General features: G+C 42.7%; 1 protein-coding gene across 10 annotated transcripts in view; it reads left to right on the forward strand.

Annotated features, from left to right (window-relative positions):
• Positions 1-18058, forward strand: part of AUTS2 (activator of transcription and developmental regulator AUTS2) — a 1204012-nt gene that overhangs the window by 1177623 nt on the left and 8331 nt on the right. For 2 of the 10 annotated variants that reach the window (XM_015133354.3, XM_015133355.3), the window contains exons 9-15: positions 158-399; positions 2066-2110; positions 5297-5392; positions 7880-7951; positions 9221-9250; positions 10967-11038; positions 15143-15284. In XM_015133354.3, the coding sequence (XP_014988840.2) occupies positions 158-399; positions 2066-2110; positions 5297-5392; positions 7880-7951; positions 9221-9250; positions 10967-11038; positions 15143-15284 (699 nt within the window). The remainder of the gene's footprint in view (positions 1-157; positions 400-2065; positions 2111-5296; positions 5393-7879; positions 7952-9220; positions 9251-10966; positions 11039-15142; positions 15285-18058) is intronic. The other 8 variants (XM_015133356.3, XM_077997975.1, XM_015133358.3 and 5 more) reach the window with 5 other exon arrangements.

Consider the following 18058-nt stretch of genomic DNA (forward strand, 5'->3'; position numbering starts at 1 on the left):
CTCTGCTTCATTGATTGCCCCCTTTTATCTCAGGGCCCAGCCGCACCCTGTCACCCCTGCCACTGTGTCATCAGCCCCGTATCCCTCCACAGGAAGGCACTCCGATGTCCTGTTCTGAAGGAAAAGGTGTCATTGTCTCCCTCTTCTTCTCTTCCAGAGCAAGACATCTTGCGACAGGAACTGAACACTCGTTTTTTGGCCTCTCAGAGTGCTGACCGCGGGGCTTCGCTGGGCCCTCCGCCCTACCTGCGGACCGAGTTCCATCAGCACCAGCACCAGCACCAGCACACCCACCAGCACACGCACCAGCACACCTTCACGCCGTTCCCCCACGCCATCCCGCCCACCGCCATCATGCCGACGCCAGCACCTCCCATGGTGCGTACCCCAGGCAGAAATGTGAGGATAAGTAGAGCACGACTCTTTTCTTTATGCAGCACGTGGGACCGGGCTGGGCAGCGGGGCCACCAGAGATCGAATGGGGAGTGACGGCTGTTTGCTGGAGAGAAGGGAGTGTGTCTAGTACCCTGCCTCAGGCAGCTCTGACTTCAGGGGCCTACAGTAGGAACTTCTTTCTGGGCAGTGGTATCCAGCACTGCCGGTAGAAATGATTCCATCTGCCCTCAAAACAGTCGTGCCCAGTGTTGATGGCTAACTTCTTAAAAAGGGTTGTTTTGTTTTTTTGAGCATCCCGGGAGACTGTCACCAGACAGAAAATGCACCTGCTTGTGCTTTGCATCAAGTGCTAGCACATACATTCTTGCAGGGTAATGGGGATGAAGAAGAGAAGGGAGAGAGACCTCAGCCAGGAGGCTGGGACTGCGTTGGGTGCCACGTCCACCTGCGCATTCCGATGGCTTCCCTAAACCCACTTTGTTGGAGGTGTTGTATTTCTTGTGTTTCATAAGACAGTCCCTAATCTGGTATTGTGCTCTGTCAGCAAGTGTTCAGGGATCCCTGCAGGGACAGAACTCTCTGCCTTGGGGCAAGAGGAACCACTGGCCATGACATGGTCTTGGTCTTCACTGGGGGCTAGCACGTGTCCAGAACCAGTTAGGAATTTCTTTTTTTAAAGTGGATAACCATAATTAATAGTGCCATATTAGAATGGTAAATATTCTCAGAGTCCTGTCTAACAGTGAGTATTAGAGTCATTTTTTACTTAATTTTTAGTATTTCAGAAAATACTGGATTTTAAGGTCGTCACTATAGGCATTATGAGAATAAATTGCATGATTTTAAAAGGAGTCCACTTCACCCAAGTTTGCTTCCTCTCCTTCCTCTCCCTCCCCCATCTTATTCAACTTACTTTTTAAAAATATGTTTTTAAAGTTTGTTTTATAAATTTCATTTCAAGGAATATTAGCAATGAGGCCTTGTGAGCAGAAATATGTTTTTAATAGCAAATCCTGTATCTCTTTTTTGGATGAACTATACTTCTCAACAATTAGATTTTGAAGATCCTAAGATTTTGAGAAAGTTTTCTGCTGGCCTGTGTGAGCTGTTTCACAAATTAATTTAACCAAGGGTAGTTATAGCATCAATATGATGACATTATTTAGAGGGGACAATAGTATACTCTTTTTCTGTTCAAATGAAAGGCTGTCTGGCCTACCCCAGATCACTTTGTATTTGGGTGTCATACATTTCAGAAGACAGCTGCATGGCAAGACAGTTTTTCTGCCAAAGTAAAGATGAAAATAGGGGGAATTCACTGGGTAAATCAGACCAAATGCTCACCTCTCTCTGATTTATCTGGATAATTGCCTATTCTCTCCTGTTTAGATGTTTGGTTCGTGCCAATCTGTAGAAAGAAAATAGTAGGAAGAAAGGCATCCTAGTATGTGCAGAACCCAAATGGACCACTTGGTTTTTCACTTTGTTCTTCCATTTTTGTTGTCTTCTTGTCAGGGAGACTCAGGAGCTCAGAATGGTTTCATATATAATGAGGTTATTGGGTCTGATGACAACTTAATGACAGGGAAGCTTTGTAGGGCCACCTCCACTGTAGCAGTGAACAAAAATGCAGATTAAGTAACTAGCTTTTGCTTTGATCCCTTTACAGTTTGACAAATACCCTACAAAAGTTGACCCATTCTACCGGCACAGTGTGAGTTTCATTACCATGCTACACATTGAATGTAACCGCTTTGCCATTTTTGTGCTGTTGCCACAGATCAGTCAATGACTAGCAGCCTTCCTTAATCATCTTTGCAAGAGTTCCCATTGCTCCTTGCCACTTTGGATGCTTGCTTTTGTGGTGTTTTGCTTTTGGTAAAGATGCAGTATCATCTTCTGAATCAAAAGATCATAAGCACTCCGAAGGCTTGAAAGCAGAGTTGCTCTTTAGTGGCAGTCAGGCATCTGTCCTGCAAAGTGAGGTGTCTGCAGTGGAGTCAGCAGAGTTCCAGGAGAGTCCGAAATCACAGCATTTCAGTCGTCAGTTGAAATGTCACTAACACAGAAGTCCTGGAATGCAACCTGAATTATTTCCTCTAAATAGAAAGTCCCTTGTCTTTTTGACTCATGACTCTTCAACGAGTAGATTTTCATTTGCTCTAGACTAAATGTAGAACCCTCTTCCACATGGCTGGTATTGTTCTGTTGAGTTTGTTGCAATGGAAAGTAAAAATATCACTTAATTAAAATAAACTCCCAAAATTGAAATGAGTGATATTTTCTCTTTAAACTCATTCTCCTTTATTAAAAAAAAAAAAACACAAAAACAAACCAAAAAAAAAAAAAAAACTTGTTTTATGCAATTTTAAGAGTACGTTCTGGAACTTCAATTGATAACACCCTAAGTTATATGTTCAGTTAACTTGTAAGACAAGAGCTTATTTTTATTCAAAGACCTTGAATATTTCCATGATATTTTGATGATGGGGTGAATACTGCATCATTTTTATCTGAAAATTTGCAAGTTTCTTTGCCAGTGATTTTTTTTTTTTTATGAAACCAGAAAAAAGAGAAGGTTAATCATTGCTTGTAGCCATGTTGATTCACCATACTCAACTATTCTTGCTTAGGTTTGTAGATAGTGTTCTCTTAACCATTTGAGTAGAAGTGCTACTTTAATAGGTCAGCAAAGACTGAATTCATTCATACTGTGAACCAGATAATTAGATACCATGTTAGTCAAGAGTGCAGCTGAGAAGTCAAGACTAGTAAATATTAGAAATCAATTGAGAATTATGTACTCTAGGGGCATTCAGAAATAACATAAGATGAAAGACCTCTTTAAAAAGAAGTTAGAAAAGTATATTTGATGACTCCTCCCCATCCCTCCCAACATGGTCCCCTCCTGTTCTGCTCAGTACTGGGATACAAAAACAGATTTCACGGGGACACCCAAAGCCCAGTAGACCTGTGGATTTCCTCTTTGGGTCTGGCCCATGGATGGCACCATTATGCCCCAGTCTATACTTTGCTGATTTAAAGTAAGGACCAGCTAACACAATAATTCATATAGAAAGTTCAACGTGCCCAACAAGTGGCTCAGATTTACTTTCTAGGACCCACTGCGGTGCCTTCTTATATGCATATTCTACAGTCCTAGGCCGAAGATGGAGAATAAGCCTGGAGGCCTGAATTTTTGGAAAGTGTATGTATTATTAGGCGCTTCAGGTTTTTAGTCGGGGGAGGAATGATCAGCTATATTTATGTTCTAAGAGGTCAGTAATGGAATAAAACAAAAAGAAAGTAGTAAGAACATCCAATTTTTAAATTGTAAACTTAAAGGGAAAATGCCCACCTGGAGGCAGAGTATAGAGATCTGAGTGTGTTTTACTGTGGCATGTATTTAATTACTCAGCTTTATTCAGTGTACTGTGGGAGAGTTATTTCATATTAGGAGTTATAGTGGATAATATATGAAGTACTCAGTCTCCCCTGCTTTGGGGATTAGGACATTATAAGGGGAATTAAGATGCAATGCACTCAAGTATCTAAAACACAATTTTAGACTTAAAAGTAGTTTTAAATGAGGGCACTTGGCTTACAATCACTATTTAAGTGGATTTAGTTCAATATCAATTAGTCTGAAAAACTTTGCTGCATCATTGAAGGGAGCAAAATGAAATAAAGACCAACAGAAAAAGGACGTGCTCTGAAAATGGGATTGCAAAATGTGAATTACTAAAAATAACTGACACAAATACTTTACGAGGAAGAGCTTCAATTACTGTTGTAATTTTGACATAATAAACAACCACGAGGGTGGGGCATTCTTTAAAATATTTGTATGGTGGCTTGATCACAGTAAATGGAACCAGACCAATAGGACCTCAAAAAGATTAAATTTTTAGAAGGAGGGAAAGATGTGTTTGCATTGCCTTCTCTCTGTATGTCTTTCCTCAATTGTGTCCTTTTATAGACTGTTGATTGAGGAAAATTCATAGTCTTCATTCAGACTCATTCTGTTACCATCATAGAGTGGACTCCTACGTGAAGGGCTTGGCTTGAGTATCCTCCAAAGAGCTTGTTCATTTAATAGCAGAAACCGTTGAGAAGTGGCCATAAAAATTCAGATTTCATATGTTCATACAGAAGTGCTTTAAGCACCTGAGACTTAAACAAGAGCAAGTGAAAGCTCGATAGTGATATTCCAGACTCGGGTTATTTCTGTGCAACTAGAATCCATCTTCTAGGCCAATTGGCAGCTCCATTTAAAGTATACATCGAGTCGTTTTATTTTACCCTTTCACACATATTTGTCATTATTTTAGATGAGAGAATTAAATTGTCCTCTGGAACTGCCACTTCTACAACAGCCTAATGAAGCAAGGATTGTGAATATGTTCTCATTTCCTCACACTATTAAAAGTCTAAAAGTACTAATCGAGTTTTAATGGTATAAAATCCTGGCACTCGTGAAGACTTCTTTTTCTTCCCTTTTTTTTTTCTTTTTTCTGCCTTTTTTTCCCCCTCATTAACTTGTAATTTTCTGGGCATCTTATTTGGCCCAGAGTCCCTCCTGTTTTTGAAATGCATTAAAATCTCCAATCATTTAGGACTTCTGATTTAACAATTAATAATTAGAAAAGCTCCCTTTCTAATGATGCCCTCACCCAGGACGTCATTTGCTGGCTGATTGATCCTGAACTACTTTTAACTTTTGAAGTTACACATTCATGGCGCATCTGTGTGATCATCCCATCATGGCTTCTTGACTAATAGCATCAAACTGAGATTACTTGGCTTGCTCATGTCGATGTCTTTCAATGGGACGGGAATTTGAATATGTCACTTGCCTCCTACTAAAATCTTTTTTCCCCCTCTCCGTCTTTGGCCACAGCTCTTCCATTCCTATCCTCCTGCAGTGTCGGGCATCCCCCCTATGATTCCTCCCACTGGCCCTTTTGGTTCACTACAAGGAGCATTTCAGCCGAAGGTAAGAAACCTCACAGTGAAAACACACAGGCATGTGTCTAAGTGGCGTCCCGGGGCCGGGCGTGCAGGAAGTTCTGCGTCCTCTTGCCTGCGCAGTGACTCATTAATCAGGTCCTAAGTGACCACTGGGATTAGAGTGAGCCTTTTTTTTTTTTTCTTCCGAGTCCATCTGGTTTTAAATGGCCGTGAAAATTCAATTTTCAAACTGTACTACCCACGTAATCTCAGTTAAGCTAAGATTTCTTGTGCTCTTCAAAATATACATTATATTTATTTTTTTTACTACCAATATCGTGGACATAGCTTCTGGTCAGGAATTCTATGACATATCAGACACATGTGTGCCAGGTTGTTCTTCAGATGTATGTAATCAGTAAAGACACAAAGCTGGGTCCTTATTGATTTTAGTAGAAGTGGGGATAAAGGCTTCAAGTATATGTAATTAGTAAAGACAAAGCTGAGTCCTTATTTACTTCAGTAGAAGTGGGGATAAAGGTCCCACAACTAAAATTGTATCCTACGAATTCTTCTCTCATTCTCCCTCATTTCTCTCGCCAACCCCATCGGCTGCTAACAGGGTCTGCCCGCAGTGGGGTGGTTGCCTACCATTTTGGTCCTCCTTTCTTTCTCCCTCCCTCTCTCTCAGCCATCCCACCCCTGCCATGGTTACACTGGCCAAGGCCAAGACTTTGTCATCAGTTACTAACATCCTAGAGTGAAATTAACCTTTCATCCTTGGTAACAGTTAAATTCTCTTCCACCTAGTCAGTGATAATGCTGTCCAACGTTGGCTACAGCTGTCTGTAAAGGTCAATATTGAAGAGTCATTCTGGAAACACCATCTTTTTAAATATACTTACAGTTTCTATTTTACTTTCACACAAAAATAAAAAGAGTCATACTCTCATGTGGGTAACCATTCTCAGACTTGAAGATATTATGCTGTGTGTCATTGAGTTTCCCTTTTTCTTTTCCCCCCATCTCATTTCTAAGGTAAAACACAGTTTTGGGCCAGAGTTTTCCAGGATAAGCACGTAACTGCATTTCCAAAGAGGTGTTGCATTAAAACTAGGCACAGGAAAAGAATTAAAAGGCATTAGAGGTGGGGGTCCCCCTCCCCTTCAAAATCACCTGCATTGAATTGCATTGAATTCAGTTCATCTATTGAATTTGCCGCCATTGAATTGCAGCCTATATGCAAGGTTACTGATACACTGGGCTTTTATGACGGCCTTGTTAAACACCTCCTATCTGGAGATAAAATGATGGTGATTTTAAACTCCTTCCCCCAGTCTGCACTTTACTACTTCCTCAGACCCGGGCCTGTCCCCTCTAGGTTGCACCAAATCTCTGGGGCCTCCCCAAGCAGACTGGTAGGTCATTTAATAAATTAGACTATGTCCCTCACTCACAATTATCCAATCACACAGAAAACTACATCTGGGCAAGAAAGTGTCTCTCCTGGTGTTGAAATAGGCCTTTCCAGGCCATCGTCCTGATTGAATATGTAGATTGCAGTTCATTAGTGGAGTTCTTCATATGTATGCAAATCAGGCTGTTAACAACTCCAGCTTAATTGTTAGTTGTACTGCAGCTGATTGCTTTTCTTTCTTTCATTCTTTATTCCCCCCTTCTCCTTGTAGGCAAGCTTCGTGCCTAAACTTGAGCTCTTTTTCCCGACAAGTTTAACATCCTGGCGTGGGGGGTGTTCATAGAAGTTGTGATTTCTTCAATAAAATAACTGGTGGTGTCTCCTGAATCCTTTCCCACTAGAAAGCAGTGATTGCGCCCAAAGTACGCTTTGTATTGTTGCTAATTCAAAGGACAGAAGCTCACAGATAAGGTTAATATGAGTAATATTTGAGAATGTTGGTGGGAATAGGTAAGAGCAAGCAGAATTGCTTTAGAAATCATCAAAGAGCAGATCCGCAAGGTCCCTAAATTAGGTTCTCTTGTCCCATTTCCACCACTGCTAATGAGTAATTACTGAGTGTAATTCCTTGTTATTGTCTACCAGTTAAAACTGAGAGCTTAATGTCTGTACTTTCAGTTATTCTGATGAGAAACACCTGATCCTGCCAATTATAATAATGTTCACTTAAGCATTTCTTGGAATGTTTGGTGATTAAAAAAAAAAAAAAAAAAAAAACAATGGCAGTCCCTGCCATGGGTTCATTTGGAGGAAGAGGAGTTCCAGGACAGCATTTACGTTTGTTGCTTCTCTTTTTTGGTCCTGTGCTTTTTATTGCAGTGAAATGTTCTGGGGGACCTCTCTCTGCTTTTAGATGCCATTGCTGGAGAGAGCAAGCTGTGGTCAGGCCCCTTTGAGGAAGAGCATGTGTGGTCCTTGAGAAAAATGAATCTTGCATTTCAGAAGGAAACAAACAAATGAAGTTTGGCTTCTCTCCTTTAGGAGGAGGGAAGGATCTTGCTTTCGTGTCACCTGTTTTGTGCTTCCTAAGTAAGCTGTGGTCTAATTAATTTGTAGACATCCAACCCTATCGATGTCGCTGCTCGGCCTGGGACAGTCCCACACACTTTACTACAAAAGGACCCGAGGGTACGTGCAAAGTCAGGCTTGGTCTCAGGTAACACCAGGGGGTGTGTGTTTGCACGGGTCGGCCAGCCCAGTGCTTGCATCTTCCGTAGCTCCTTTGAGCGAGCTGCTGTTTCAGCTGTTCTTCCAGTTTGTGGAAGAAAATGCCAATGACTCTTAGAGAACAGTCTCTGCTGCTCACTGCGAGCGTAGGACACAAAGAGACCGACTTGCCAATGGGAGAAAAGAGGAATGAGTTATGGTCTGAGCCCAGAAATTGGACAGTGTCAGCTTGTATACTTTTTACTTAACCCATCTTCTCTTTCTATGGTCTCCTTAAATTGTCTTACACAAATGAAGTAGCTACAGAAGGTTTTGAATGGAAAAGCACTAAGGTGCTTTTCTTCCTGGAAGTCAGGCTACACATCCCCCCCTTGCCTGGGGTCAGGAAGTTATTGTACTGCACGGCTCTTTGGCCCTCTATTTTTAACGTGCTAGGGATCCTTTTGTACTCTAGAGCTAAATAAAATATCCATTATGCTTTGGTTATGTTGTTTATTCATAATTTATTACCACTGCCTGCTTCCAAAAAAGGAATTTGAAGTTATACGATAGATAAAATCTTGCCTCATTGATTGTTATTTATAGTCATCTTTACACGAAATATGAAAACATCTTTAACAATATTGTCTTTTTACCTACATAAGGGCAGTCAGAAATTGATAACCAGAGTTAGATAGAAGTTTAAAATGACTCAACTATGTAAGTATGTCATGATGTGTAGTGAACTTCTGGAAAATGTCTAATACCTATAAATAATGTAAAGTCATCAATGTAAGGGTATTGGTGAAGACAGCCTAAGTCTCCTGGATGGATGGATGGAAAGAACACCTCTCCCCAGATACCAGTTAGTAGAGCTGTACTACAGCTGTAAAAGCCTGGGGTCTGAAGGCCATTCTGCCTCAGACCTACCCAGTGTGGTTGGAGCTCAAAACAGTGAAACTCCTGGTGTGTGATGTGAGCAAATCACATTGCCAGAGGGCACATTGCTATTGATTAAACTTGTACAGGGGCTTGTCAGCGTAGATGTACCAAGGCTTGTGAAGTGGGGGAGGGGACACTTGGCACTTTTGATAGTGTGAAAATGGGTTAATTATTCTCTAAAAGGACTTCATTTAAAAGTAAAATTCTAACATTTTAATTTCCCCTCCTAATGAAGCACTACAAATTTGTTAATTAGAGCAATTGTTTGAGTGACAGGCATGTAACCAAGTTGTCATTTTCTCTTCACAGTTGACAGATCCTTTCAGACCTATGTTAAGGGTAAGAAAGCTTCTTATAGAACTGTTTTGCAACCTCTATTTGACTCCCTGTGGGTTAAAAATACAAGTCTATTACAAGGAAATAAGCCATAGAAATGTTGGAATAAGACATCGGAATGACGGTGATTGGGTTTTTCAGGTAGTGTGATTGAAAATGGCCTAAATCGTTTTGCTTTGACCGTTGGAGGCCATTGGCTTTTTTCTCTCTACAACAGAGAAAAGTCAACTGAGTCTGATCTCTTCTTAGCTTCTTAGCAGTTCTGGAAAAAGGTTTGACTAGTTGGAACTTAAGGGGAAAGACTTAAGCTGTAGGCTGAAGTTAGTCTCTCTCGCACTTAGAAAATATGTAGCTGGGTCTGTTTATTTTGGCTGGTGGCTCCCTCTTTCTGTACTAAGTGGCATTGACTTGCCATAGCCGTTTGACCTCCTTTTAAGGTGCAGGAAGGAGATACTATAAGCATTTGGTTTCTTAACATCTTGCTTAAAGCAAATTGTTCTCGAGGTCTGGAGAGTGGCCAGTGTGATGACCTCTAAATGAATCCTGGTGGTTGGGGGTAAGACAGACGTGATGAATTGTTGGACAGAAGATGGATGGACAGCAGATTTCTTACTATGCATAACTCATTTCTAGGGCATATAATCAGATAATTTGATTTCTCCAGGGGAAAAAGGAGAATTGTGTCATCACTTAGGTGAGGCAGTATATTATTTGTGATTTAAAAGTACCCATAATTTCATTGCAAGAGAAAAGAACTGACCCAGACTTGCATTTAAGTATATATTTTCGGCAATAACCCCATACTGTAGAAACCAGAAGCTTCTGTTCTTCGCCGATGTAGAATGAGGCTGTGTTTTCTTCTCATGTATCCAGTAGTTACTGAGCACGTACCCCGAGCTTATGGGTAGATAACTTAGCAGAAATGAAGTGAAGAGGTGGTCCCTGCCCGCTGACTGGTAGAAGAGAATACACTCACAGTACTCCACTCCTTATAAAGCAAGACATGAAATAATTGGAGAGATAATTGATTCAAATTCAACCCCAGAGGGTAGAGGATGGACTTGAGGTCTGCAGAGGCCTAGAGAATAGGAAGGAAGGAATTCTTCTCTTTGTTTCTTTTCTTTTTTTAAACGTAGGAACAGTGCCTACCAACATGAATGAGTAGTTGACTCTTAGCATTTATGGTAACTGGGCTTCAGTCAAAATGCGAATTTCTTTGTACCACTTTGGGGGTTAAAAACAACCACAGTCTTGGGGGCGGTTAGGACAGGTTCTGTACCCTCTCTTATTTTTATTTGACTCACAGACATTCACTAATGAGCTCTTCTGAACAGCTGATTTGCATTATAGCATGGCAGCGTTTGTTAAGTAGGGCTTCCCACTCTACCAGGTCTGCCAGCTGGCACCAGAAAAGAAAGAGAAGAGACACAGAGTGGGATTCAGGCTTTTGCCATCTTGTCCTTGCTAACCGGGGAGGTCCTTGTCAATGTGGTTTTCTGAGTAGCAAGCCCACATGGGGAAAGAGGGGGAGCTGGCTGTGACTCCCTTATGACTGGGCGCTGGAGAGCTGCTGATGGAAAAGCACTTGGAGAGTACAAAGCACTCTTGTTTCATGAAAAAAGCCTCTGCAGCCAAAATCTGCTGAAAGCTTTGGGGAAATTGAAGGTGGTTTTCTCTGAAATGTCTTCCTCCTAACCACGTTGCTCTTTCTTGTTCCAGAAACCAGGGAAGTGGTGTGCTATGCATGTTCACATCGCCTGGCAGATTTACCACCACCAACAGAAAGTCAAGGTCAGTCCAACCTTCCTGGTATAGGAAGAATGGGATGGGCATGTGAGTGTGTGATGTGCTCAGGAGAACCTGATTAACGAGGCATTTAAAATACATCTTACAGACCCATAGTTAGGAAGGATCAAGCCCCTCTTGGAAAAGCTACTCAGAAGTCTTAACTTCCCCCCCCCCCCCCTAGAGTCAGGGTCTCATTCTGTTGCCCAGGCTGGAGTACAGGGGGACAGTCATAGCTCACCACAGCCTTGAACCCCTGGGCTGATGTGATCCTCCCACCTCAGTCTCCCAAGCAGCTGGGACTTTAGGCATATACCACCATACTTGGCTAATTTCTTGATTGTTTTTGTAGAGATGGAGGGTCTCACTGTGTTGCCCAGGCTGGTCTCAGACTCCCGGCCCCAAGCAGTTCTCCCGCCTCAGCCTCCCAAGTAGCTGGGATTATAGTGCAAGCCACAGCAGCCAGCTCAGAAATCTATTAATTAGGGAAACCACCAGTGAAATTACAAAACAAAAGCAAACTGATAATGCCCTGGGGTTCCCCTTTTTTATAATTTTGTCATTTTATTGATCCAAAGTGCTTGAATATGGATTAAATGCTAAAATAAAGCTTTTGGAAATAAAATTGTAGTGACCAAAAATTAGAATACAGAAAATACTTTGCATCTGGGAAGAGCTACAAATGAATGTTGGGTTTGGGTTTTTGTAAAAATAGTGACTGCTGCATTCTTTTCATTTTTTGGCTGTGGGAAAACAGTAGAGTCACGTATGCCCTATATGAAGACGATGCCACTGAACTGTCACTGGTCCTGTTGATGGTCAGTGCCGGGGGCTGGAATACAGTCAGGACTTGCAGGAGCCGCGTTCTGGCCAGTTACCTCGCTGTCCAAAGATGGTTTTTCCTTTCGTCTATATTTTCATCATAGGGATGAATATATTCCATGTTCTGCTAGAGCCTTTATGACTCAGTAGGGGAGAGATCGAGAACTTCTGCGAGTCCCTGGATACAGCATCAGCACTTCGCTTAGGAAACAAAGTAACTGACAAGTCTGTATTTTACAGTCTGGATATTTACAGGCTATGTTACGATGCCAGTAAAAACAGGAGCAAACAAGCAATCAGATAACTCCAATAAGCTTCACTTAATCCATTTCTTCACGAACAAGCTTTTAGTCCTACCAGCATTTGGGAGCTCTCATGAAAGAAATACAGGAGACCAGTGAGCCAGAAGATAGAGCTCTTCATCACAGAAGAGAAATGTTTTTAAAAGGGTTATATGATTTTTAAAATAAAACAACCCAAGTTCCAGCCTCTCCAGAGGCTGAGGCAGGAGAACCCCTTGAGCCTGGGAGTTTCGTCCAGCCTGGGCAACATAGCAAGACCCCATTTCTTTTTAAAAAAAAATGAATACATAAAAAATAAAACAACCCAGTTAAAAGTTAAGATGCAAACCTCAATCAATGAGGTCACTAAGATACTTTGCTTTGGTTGTCAGATACCTGCTCTTTCTTATAACATGCCAGCAGTGAGTTTGGCTCACTTGTACTTTATCGTTAGGGGAAGTTTAATTGGAAGTCTTGTGGTCTATCCTAGAAAATGCGTATGCTTTGAAGAGCTGACTAGATTTTGATGATTAGTTCAATTCAGTTTTTGTTCTGGTTGATGTGGTTGGTGGAACGGTAGGTAAAGCACATCTTCCTTGTAACTTCTTTGGTTAAAAGCGATGAGGGATGTTGCACATGCCACTTTAGCAACTTCTTTCCCATAAAAGTGTCCCCAGTGACTTAAACGTTCATTATCCCAATTCAATTAGAAAGACCTCTTGAACATGAGATAACTTCGTTCATCTTCCCTTTTCAGCAAACTGCTTGTAATCCCCAAGCTCCATTTTGCTTCATGGCCCTAAGTTGTGGTTAATGGAACTGTGCTATGTACCATGCAATATTAGCACTAAATAATTTGGCCACCAAATTAAAGGAGGTCTTCAAAAGAATTGTATAGATTCATAGTGAATTAGAAGCTTGGTTTTGAGGCTTGGCTATGACTTGCTGGCGGGACTTTCATTATAGCGTTCCCTGTAGATTTGAGCAGAGATTGCATCTTCCCTTTCTCTGTAACGTTCCTTTACGCATTCTTTTAGTCGCTTACCCGGTATTTATCGAAAGAGCCTACGCCTGCAAGTTCCTTACTGTGCCGAGCTGGGGGCACGCGTTCTTCCTGGCGTCTAGTTGCTTAGAGTTCAGTAATGAGGATCAGTGTGTGTGTAAACAGTGAGGAAAGTGTGTGTGCTCTCTTAATGGGTGGTGTCAGTTCCAGCTGGAGGAGCACGGGTAGCTTTCACTTTCAGTGGGGGTGATGGATGAGTGGGACGTTGCCTTCAGCAGTAAGGGAATAGCAGAATTCCCTGTCTCAGACCCTCATGCCATGTTCTGTCAATGTAGATGCCCCCTGATGGGGCTTTGCTGTTGTACAGCTGGGCAAGGATCCCTCAGGACATGAGAGAGATTGAGCTGAGGCTAGAATGGGGCTAAAGGGGCTGAAAACCCAGGAGACTGGATGGGAAAGAGTTCATAGCGAGGGAAAGTCAAGATCATAGCGAGGGAAAGTCAAGATCATAGCAAGGGAACGTCAACTGGAAGCTTCAAGTCCCAGGACCCCAGGCCTTGGGAGCAGTGCTTATCCGAGGAGGTGTGAAGCCAGTTCAAAGAGAAAGCTGTCAAGAAACAAGGAGGTGGGGCAGCTTTGAAATCATGCTGGTGTGAGGGCCTCTAGCCTAGAGAATGATGCCAGGGGAAGATTGAGATGAAGATTATGAACCAATTTCTGCTGCCTAAGAGGATGGTGGGCAGAAAGATTAGCCTGAGGATGCATAAAGAAGAGGAAACAGAGTGATTTCTGTCCATGATAAGGACTTCACACAAGAGTCTTTTTTTTTTTTTTTTTTTTTTTTGGAGATAGCCTCGGTCACAGCAACCTCTGCCTCCCAGGTTCAAGCAATTCTCGTGCCTCAGCCTCCCCAGTAGCTGGGACTACAGGCACGTACCACCAGGCCCAGCTGATTTTTTGTATTTTAGTAGAGACAGGGTTTCACCATGTTGCCCAGGCTGCTTTTCAACTCCTGAGCTCAGGCAGTCAGCCTGCCTTGGCCTCCCAAAGTGCTGGGATTATGGTTTACTTGTCTGGACGGACCCCCCCACCTTCCTCAGGTAATTACAGGTAGAAGGAAGAGATAGGGCCTCTATTAGTTAAATTAATATTCCTACTTTTTCTTTTTTTATTATATAACAATAATCATTTGAAAGCTTATAGACATGCAAATATTTCTGCATAACTTTCAGTTACTAATGAACTGTGATCTATTAGAGTATGGCAAAGAGTCATTAAACAATTAATTTATACAGCAGATTATTCATGCAGAATTCCTAATAAAATGAGCGTTAAGACACCATTATTTTAAATCTTACTAAAATGGGCCTTTATAGCAAAACACTGAACTATTTGGGAGTGGTGGCAGTCTCCAAATAGGATATGGTTTTATTTCTCAAGCCATTAACCTTAAAGACCAAACATAGCTGGGCGCAGTGGCTCACACTTGTAATCCTAGCACTTTGGGAGACCGAGGTGGGCGGATCACTTGAGGTCAGGAGTTTAGACCACTCTAGCCATCATGGTGAAACCCCATATCCACAAAAAATACAAAAATTAACTAGGCGTGCTGGGAGGCACCTGTAATCCCAGCTACTTGGGAAGCTGAGGCAGGAGAATCGTTTGGACCTGGGAGGCAGAGGTTGCAGTGAGCAGAGATCACACCAGTGCACTCCAGCCTGGGCGGCAGAGTGAGGGAGACTCTGTCTCAAAAAAAAAAAAAAACAAGAAAAAACCAGACCAAACACTAGTGTTGTCACTAGACATTTCTGGTGTAACAGGCACTACCGGCCTGCAGATCTGACATTTGAGGGTGAAATGGTTTTTGGGTAGCTGCTTTCTCTCACAGTGTTTGTAAACTTGAACCCAAGTGCACCGTTCACAGTCTCCAGCTCCAGCTCTTCACTAACACCTTTCTTCCTTGCTGTTGGCCTTGGGACCCTTACTGTCCCCCTTGCTGTGTAGAAACAGATGCAGTCAGACCCACATAAGCTGGACTTCGGACTGAAACCTGAGTTCCTGAGCCGCCCTCCAGGCCCCAGTCTCTTTGGAGCCATCCACCACCCCCATGACCTGGCACGGCCTTCAACTTTGTTCTCTGCCGCTGGTGAGTGTGGGTTTGGGTGGGGGAGCAGAGCTGAGAAATGTGGTTCTCAGGTAACTAAATAAATGAGGTTTGGGCTCTGAGCCGCCGCTCAATCACCACCTTCAAAAATACAATGTATGCCAGCTTGCAAGGCAACATCGCAGCACATCCAGCGGGTTGGGAATCTTCATTGATACACTCTTTCATTAAAGGAGGAAGCAGAGATCATCTTTCCCTTACAGGGATTCACATCGCTTCGGTTCATTATTTGCTTCTATATTAAACGGGTATAACTCACAAGCATGTCAATTGCTATTGAGAAAGATCAGAAGGCTTGCAAGGGCAGATGGGAAGGAAACAACGCCAGAAATTATAGAAGGATGCGGTCGCCCTTAATATGGTGCCCGCAGAGCACTGTAATGTTGCACCAGGATGCTCAGTCATGCTGTGTTTTGTGTCCTGAGGATAAAGAAAGACGATTAAGGCAGTTGCCAGGAGTGTGGTCTGTGATAAGGGAGGGTGGGCCAGTCAGTTGCTGGTTTTCTCTGCTACAAAACATAATACTATTGCCTGGTTGGTTAAAGCGATGGAAGAAATTTAGGAAACAGCATAAACACCCAAGTGACCTGTTCATCAGATCTGTAATTCATTTAACCTCTGAGAATACACACTGTCAAGCGTGCGTGTGGAAGAGGTGAGGTAGAGAGTGACGATTATGCTCATTCCTGCTCCAGGTACAAACAAAAGGCAGCGGCTGTAAGGACTGTGTGGTGGATGAGAACAGCCCTCTTGGTATCAAGGGTTTCTTGTCATCCTGTCTTCTTTAAAGCTTTTTTAAGCGTAATTTCTGGCACACAGAGCTCTGCTCAGTTAACACTTAAAAATGATGGCATTGAGCTCATTCTGCTAATAACTTCATACCCACTGTGCTAAGCAGAATTTATTCTTGTCGTAAGCGGTCAAGGGGCTCCCCATTTCTGATCCTTATGGGACAAGTCTCACAGCCATCCTGCCAGCTGCCACCCCAGGCTTTTATCCAAGACTCACTGTGGGTGGACCTCTGGCTCTTCGGTGCAGGAAGAGCGAAGCACCCACATTGCAAGAAATCATCATTATAATAGGCCTTGCTAGCAAAGCAAGTGAATCCCCCTGGAGGGTAGATGGAATTTGCTAAGGTCTCAGGTTTTTCTCTGTCAGTGCTGTCTAGGGACATATTTGAAGGCTCTGTTACCATGGCACCTAGGCTCTGAGACAGGGCTACATTCAGAGCGATTTTTGGAGAGAAATAGATTTCTCTCTGGCTTCCATTTGAGCCAAGTGGATGAATTGGCTTCTTTTGCTTCAATAATTCTGAAACTGCAAGGCACCCCTGGGGGCCCTGGGCTCAGCAAAGCTCTGGTCTTCATTGAAGCATTAATTAGCTTGCACTACACAGACAGTATGTGGCCAAAATTTTATTTAGCTGACAACAGTGCTAATGCCTGATGAATATCCTGGAATGTGTTCACTTTGTGGAGGCGGGGTATCATTCTTACACTTCCCAGGTGGAAAATAAGCCAGCGTGCAGGACTGGATAGATAACCCCTCAGGTGTCTTCCAATCCTGAGCTCCCGGGACCGGGATGATGTTCCCTCTGTACTGTGTGGCTTCCTCTCCAAACCCAGGCCACAAGACTTTCACAGCCCAGGGAACAGCAGCCCAAGACATCAATTGAGTTAACAGAGTGCAGACAGCAGTGACCCCTACGTTTAATCCATCTTCCTAAAGGAATTGATATTTGTTTATAGGAACTTAGACAAAATGCAAAGGATTATGGAACAGTTATTCCTAAATTCTTTATCCAGGCCCTGTTTATACTTCCATTCTAGAATGTAACCTTCTTTAGGATAAGCAGTATGGGATTCTGCCCAAAATGGTTATTTGGTGAACCTTGTAACTGATGTGTATAACTTGTACATACTTAAGAAATCCAGCCATTTTCATCTTGCTTTCGGGTGCTAATCCCGTGAATATAAACTAGAGACTTCTTCAGATGACCTTGGCAAATCTCTCATCTAGGACAAAGCCTGCCTTCCAGGGAGCTAGCCTCCTTAGCTAGTAAGTGGCCTCATATTAACAAGCCCATTTGGCACCCTAAGCCTTTAGAAATGTCCTTCCCTAATTCACATTTGCACACTCTCTTTTTCTCTCTCCTTCCTTCCTTTCCTGGCTTCCTTCAAGAATAGGAATAGAGGCATCTTCAAGAAATACACATTAGGCAAAATACAGAGTAGAGGAGGAAATGTGGATCAAGGGAAAACTGAAGGAAACCACTAAATTAGACCTGAGCTCCCGGGCAGGCAAAGCAAAAACCTGTGAGTCAGTTATAACATTTTTAGTGCCCCAAAACAGAAGAATCAACCGGCTTTTCCTGGCATTGAAAGTTGAGAGACATCAGAGGACTTCATCTCCTAAAACCTAATGTAACTCACAACAATGAGTTTTATAGAGTTGGGCCTTATAGTATCCTTCGAAGTGGCTGCATGCGAACTAACATATTCTTCAGGAGAAGGGATTCTGCAAGGCCCCAGGGCAGCGTAGCGGAGAACCACGGCTTCAGGACCACACCCCTCCTGAGCCAGGGATGGTAACGGGCTGGGTGTCTGGCACAGTGTTTCTCAAAGCGAAAACTTGGTCCTCCGAGATACTCACTCTATGAGGAAAGGGTTCCGTGACGAAATGTTCCCCTCTTAGAGAATGAAGGAGCCTATAAGCTTATTAACGGCTCTAAGAAGTCCTTCAGTAAAGAAACTTGG

This window comes from Macaca mulatta, chromosome 3 (assembly GCF_049350105.2).
Source record: "Macaca mulatta isolate MMU2019108-1 chromosome 3, T2T-MMU8v2.0, whole genome shotgun sequence".
NCBI classification, from domain to species: Eukaryota; Metazoa; Chordata; class Mammalia; order Primates; family Cercopithecidae; genus Macaca; species Macaca mulatta.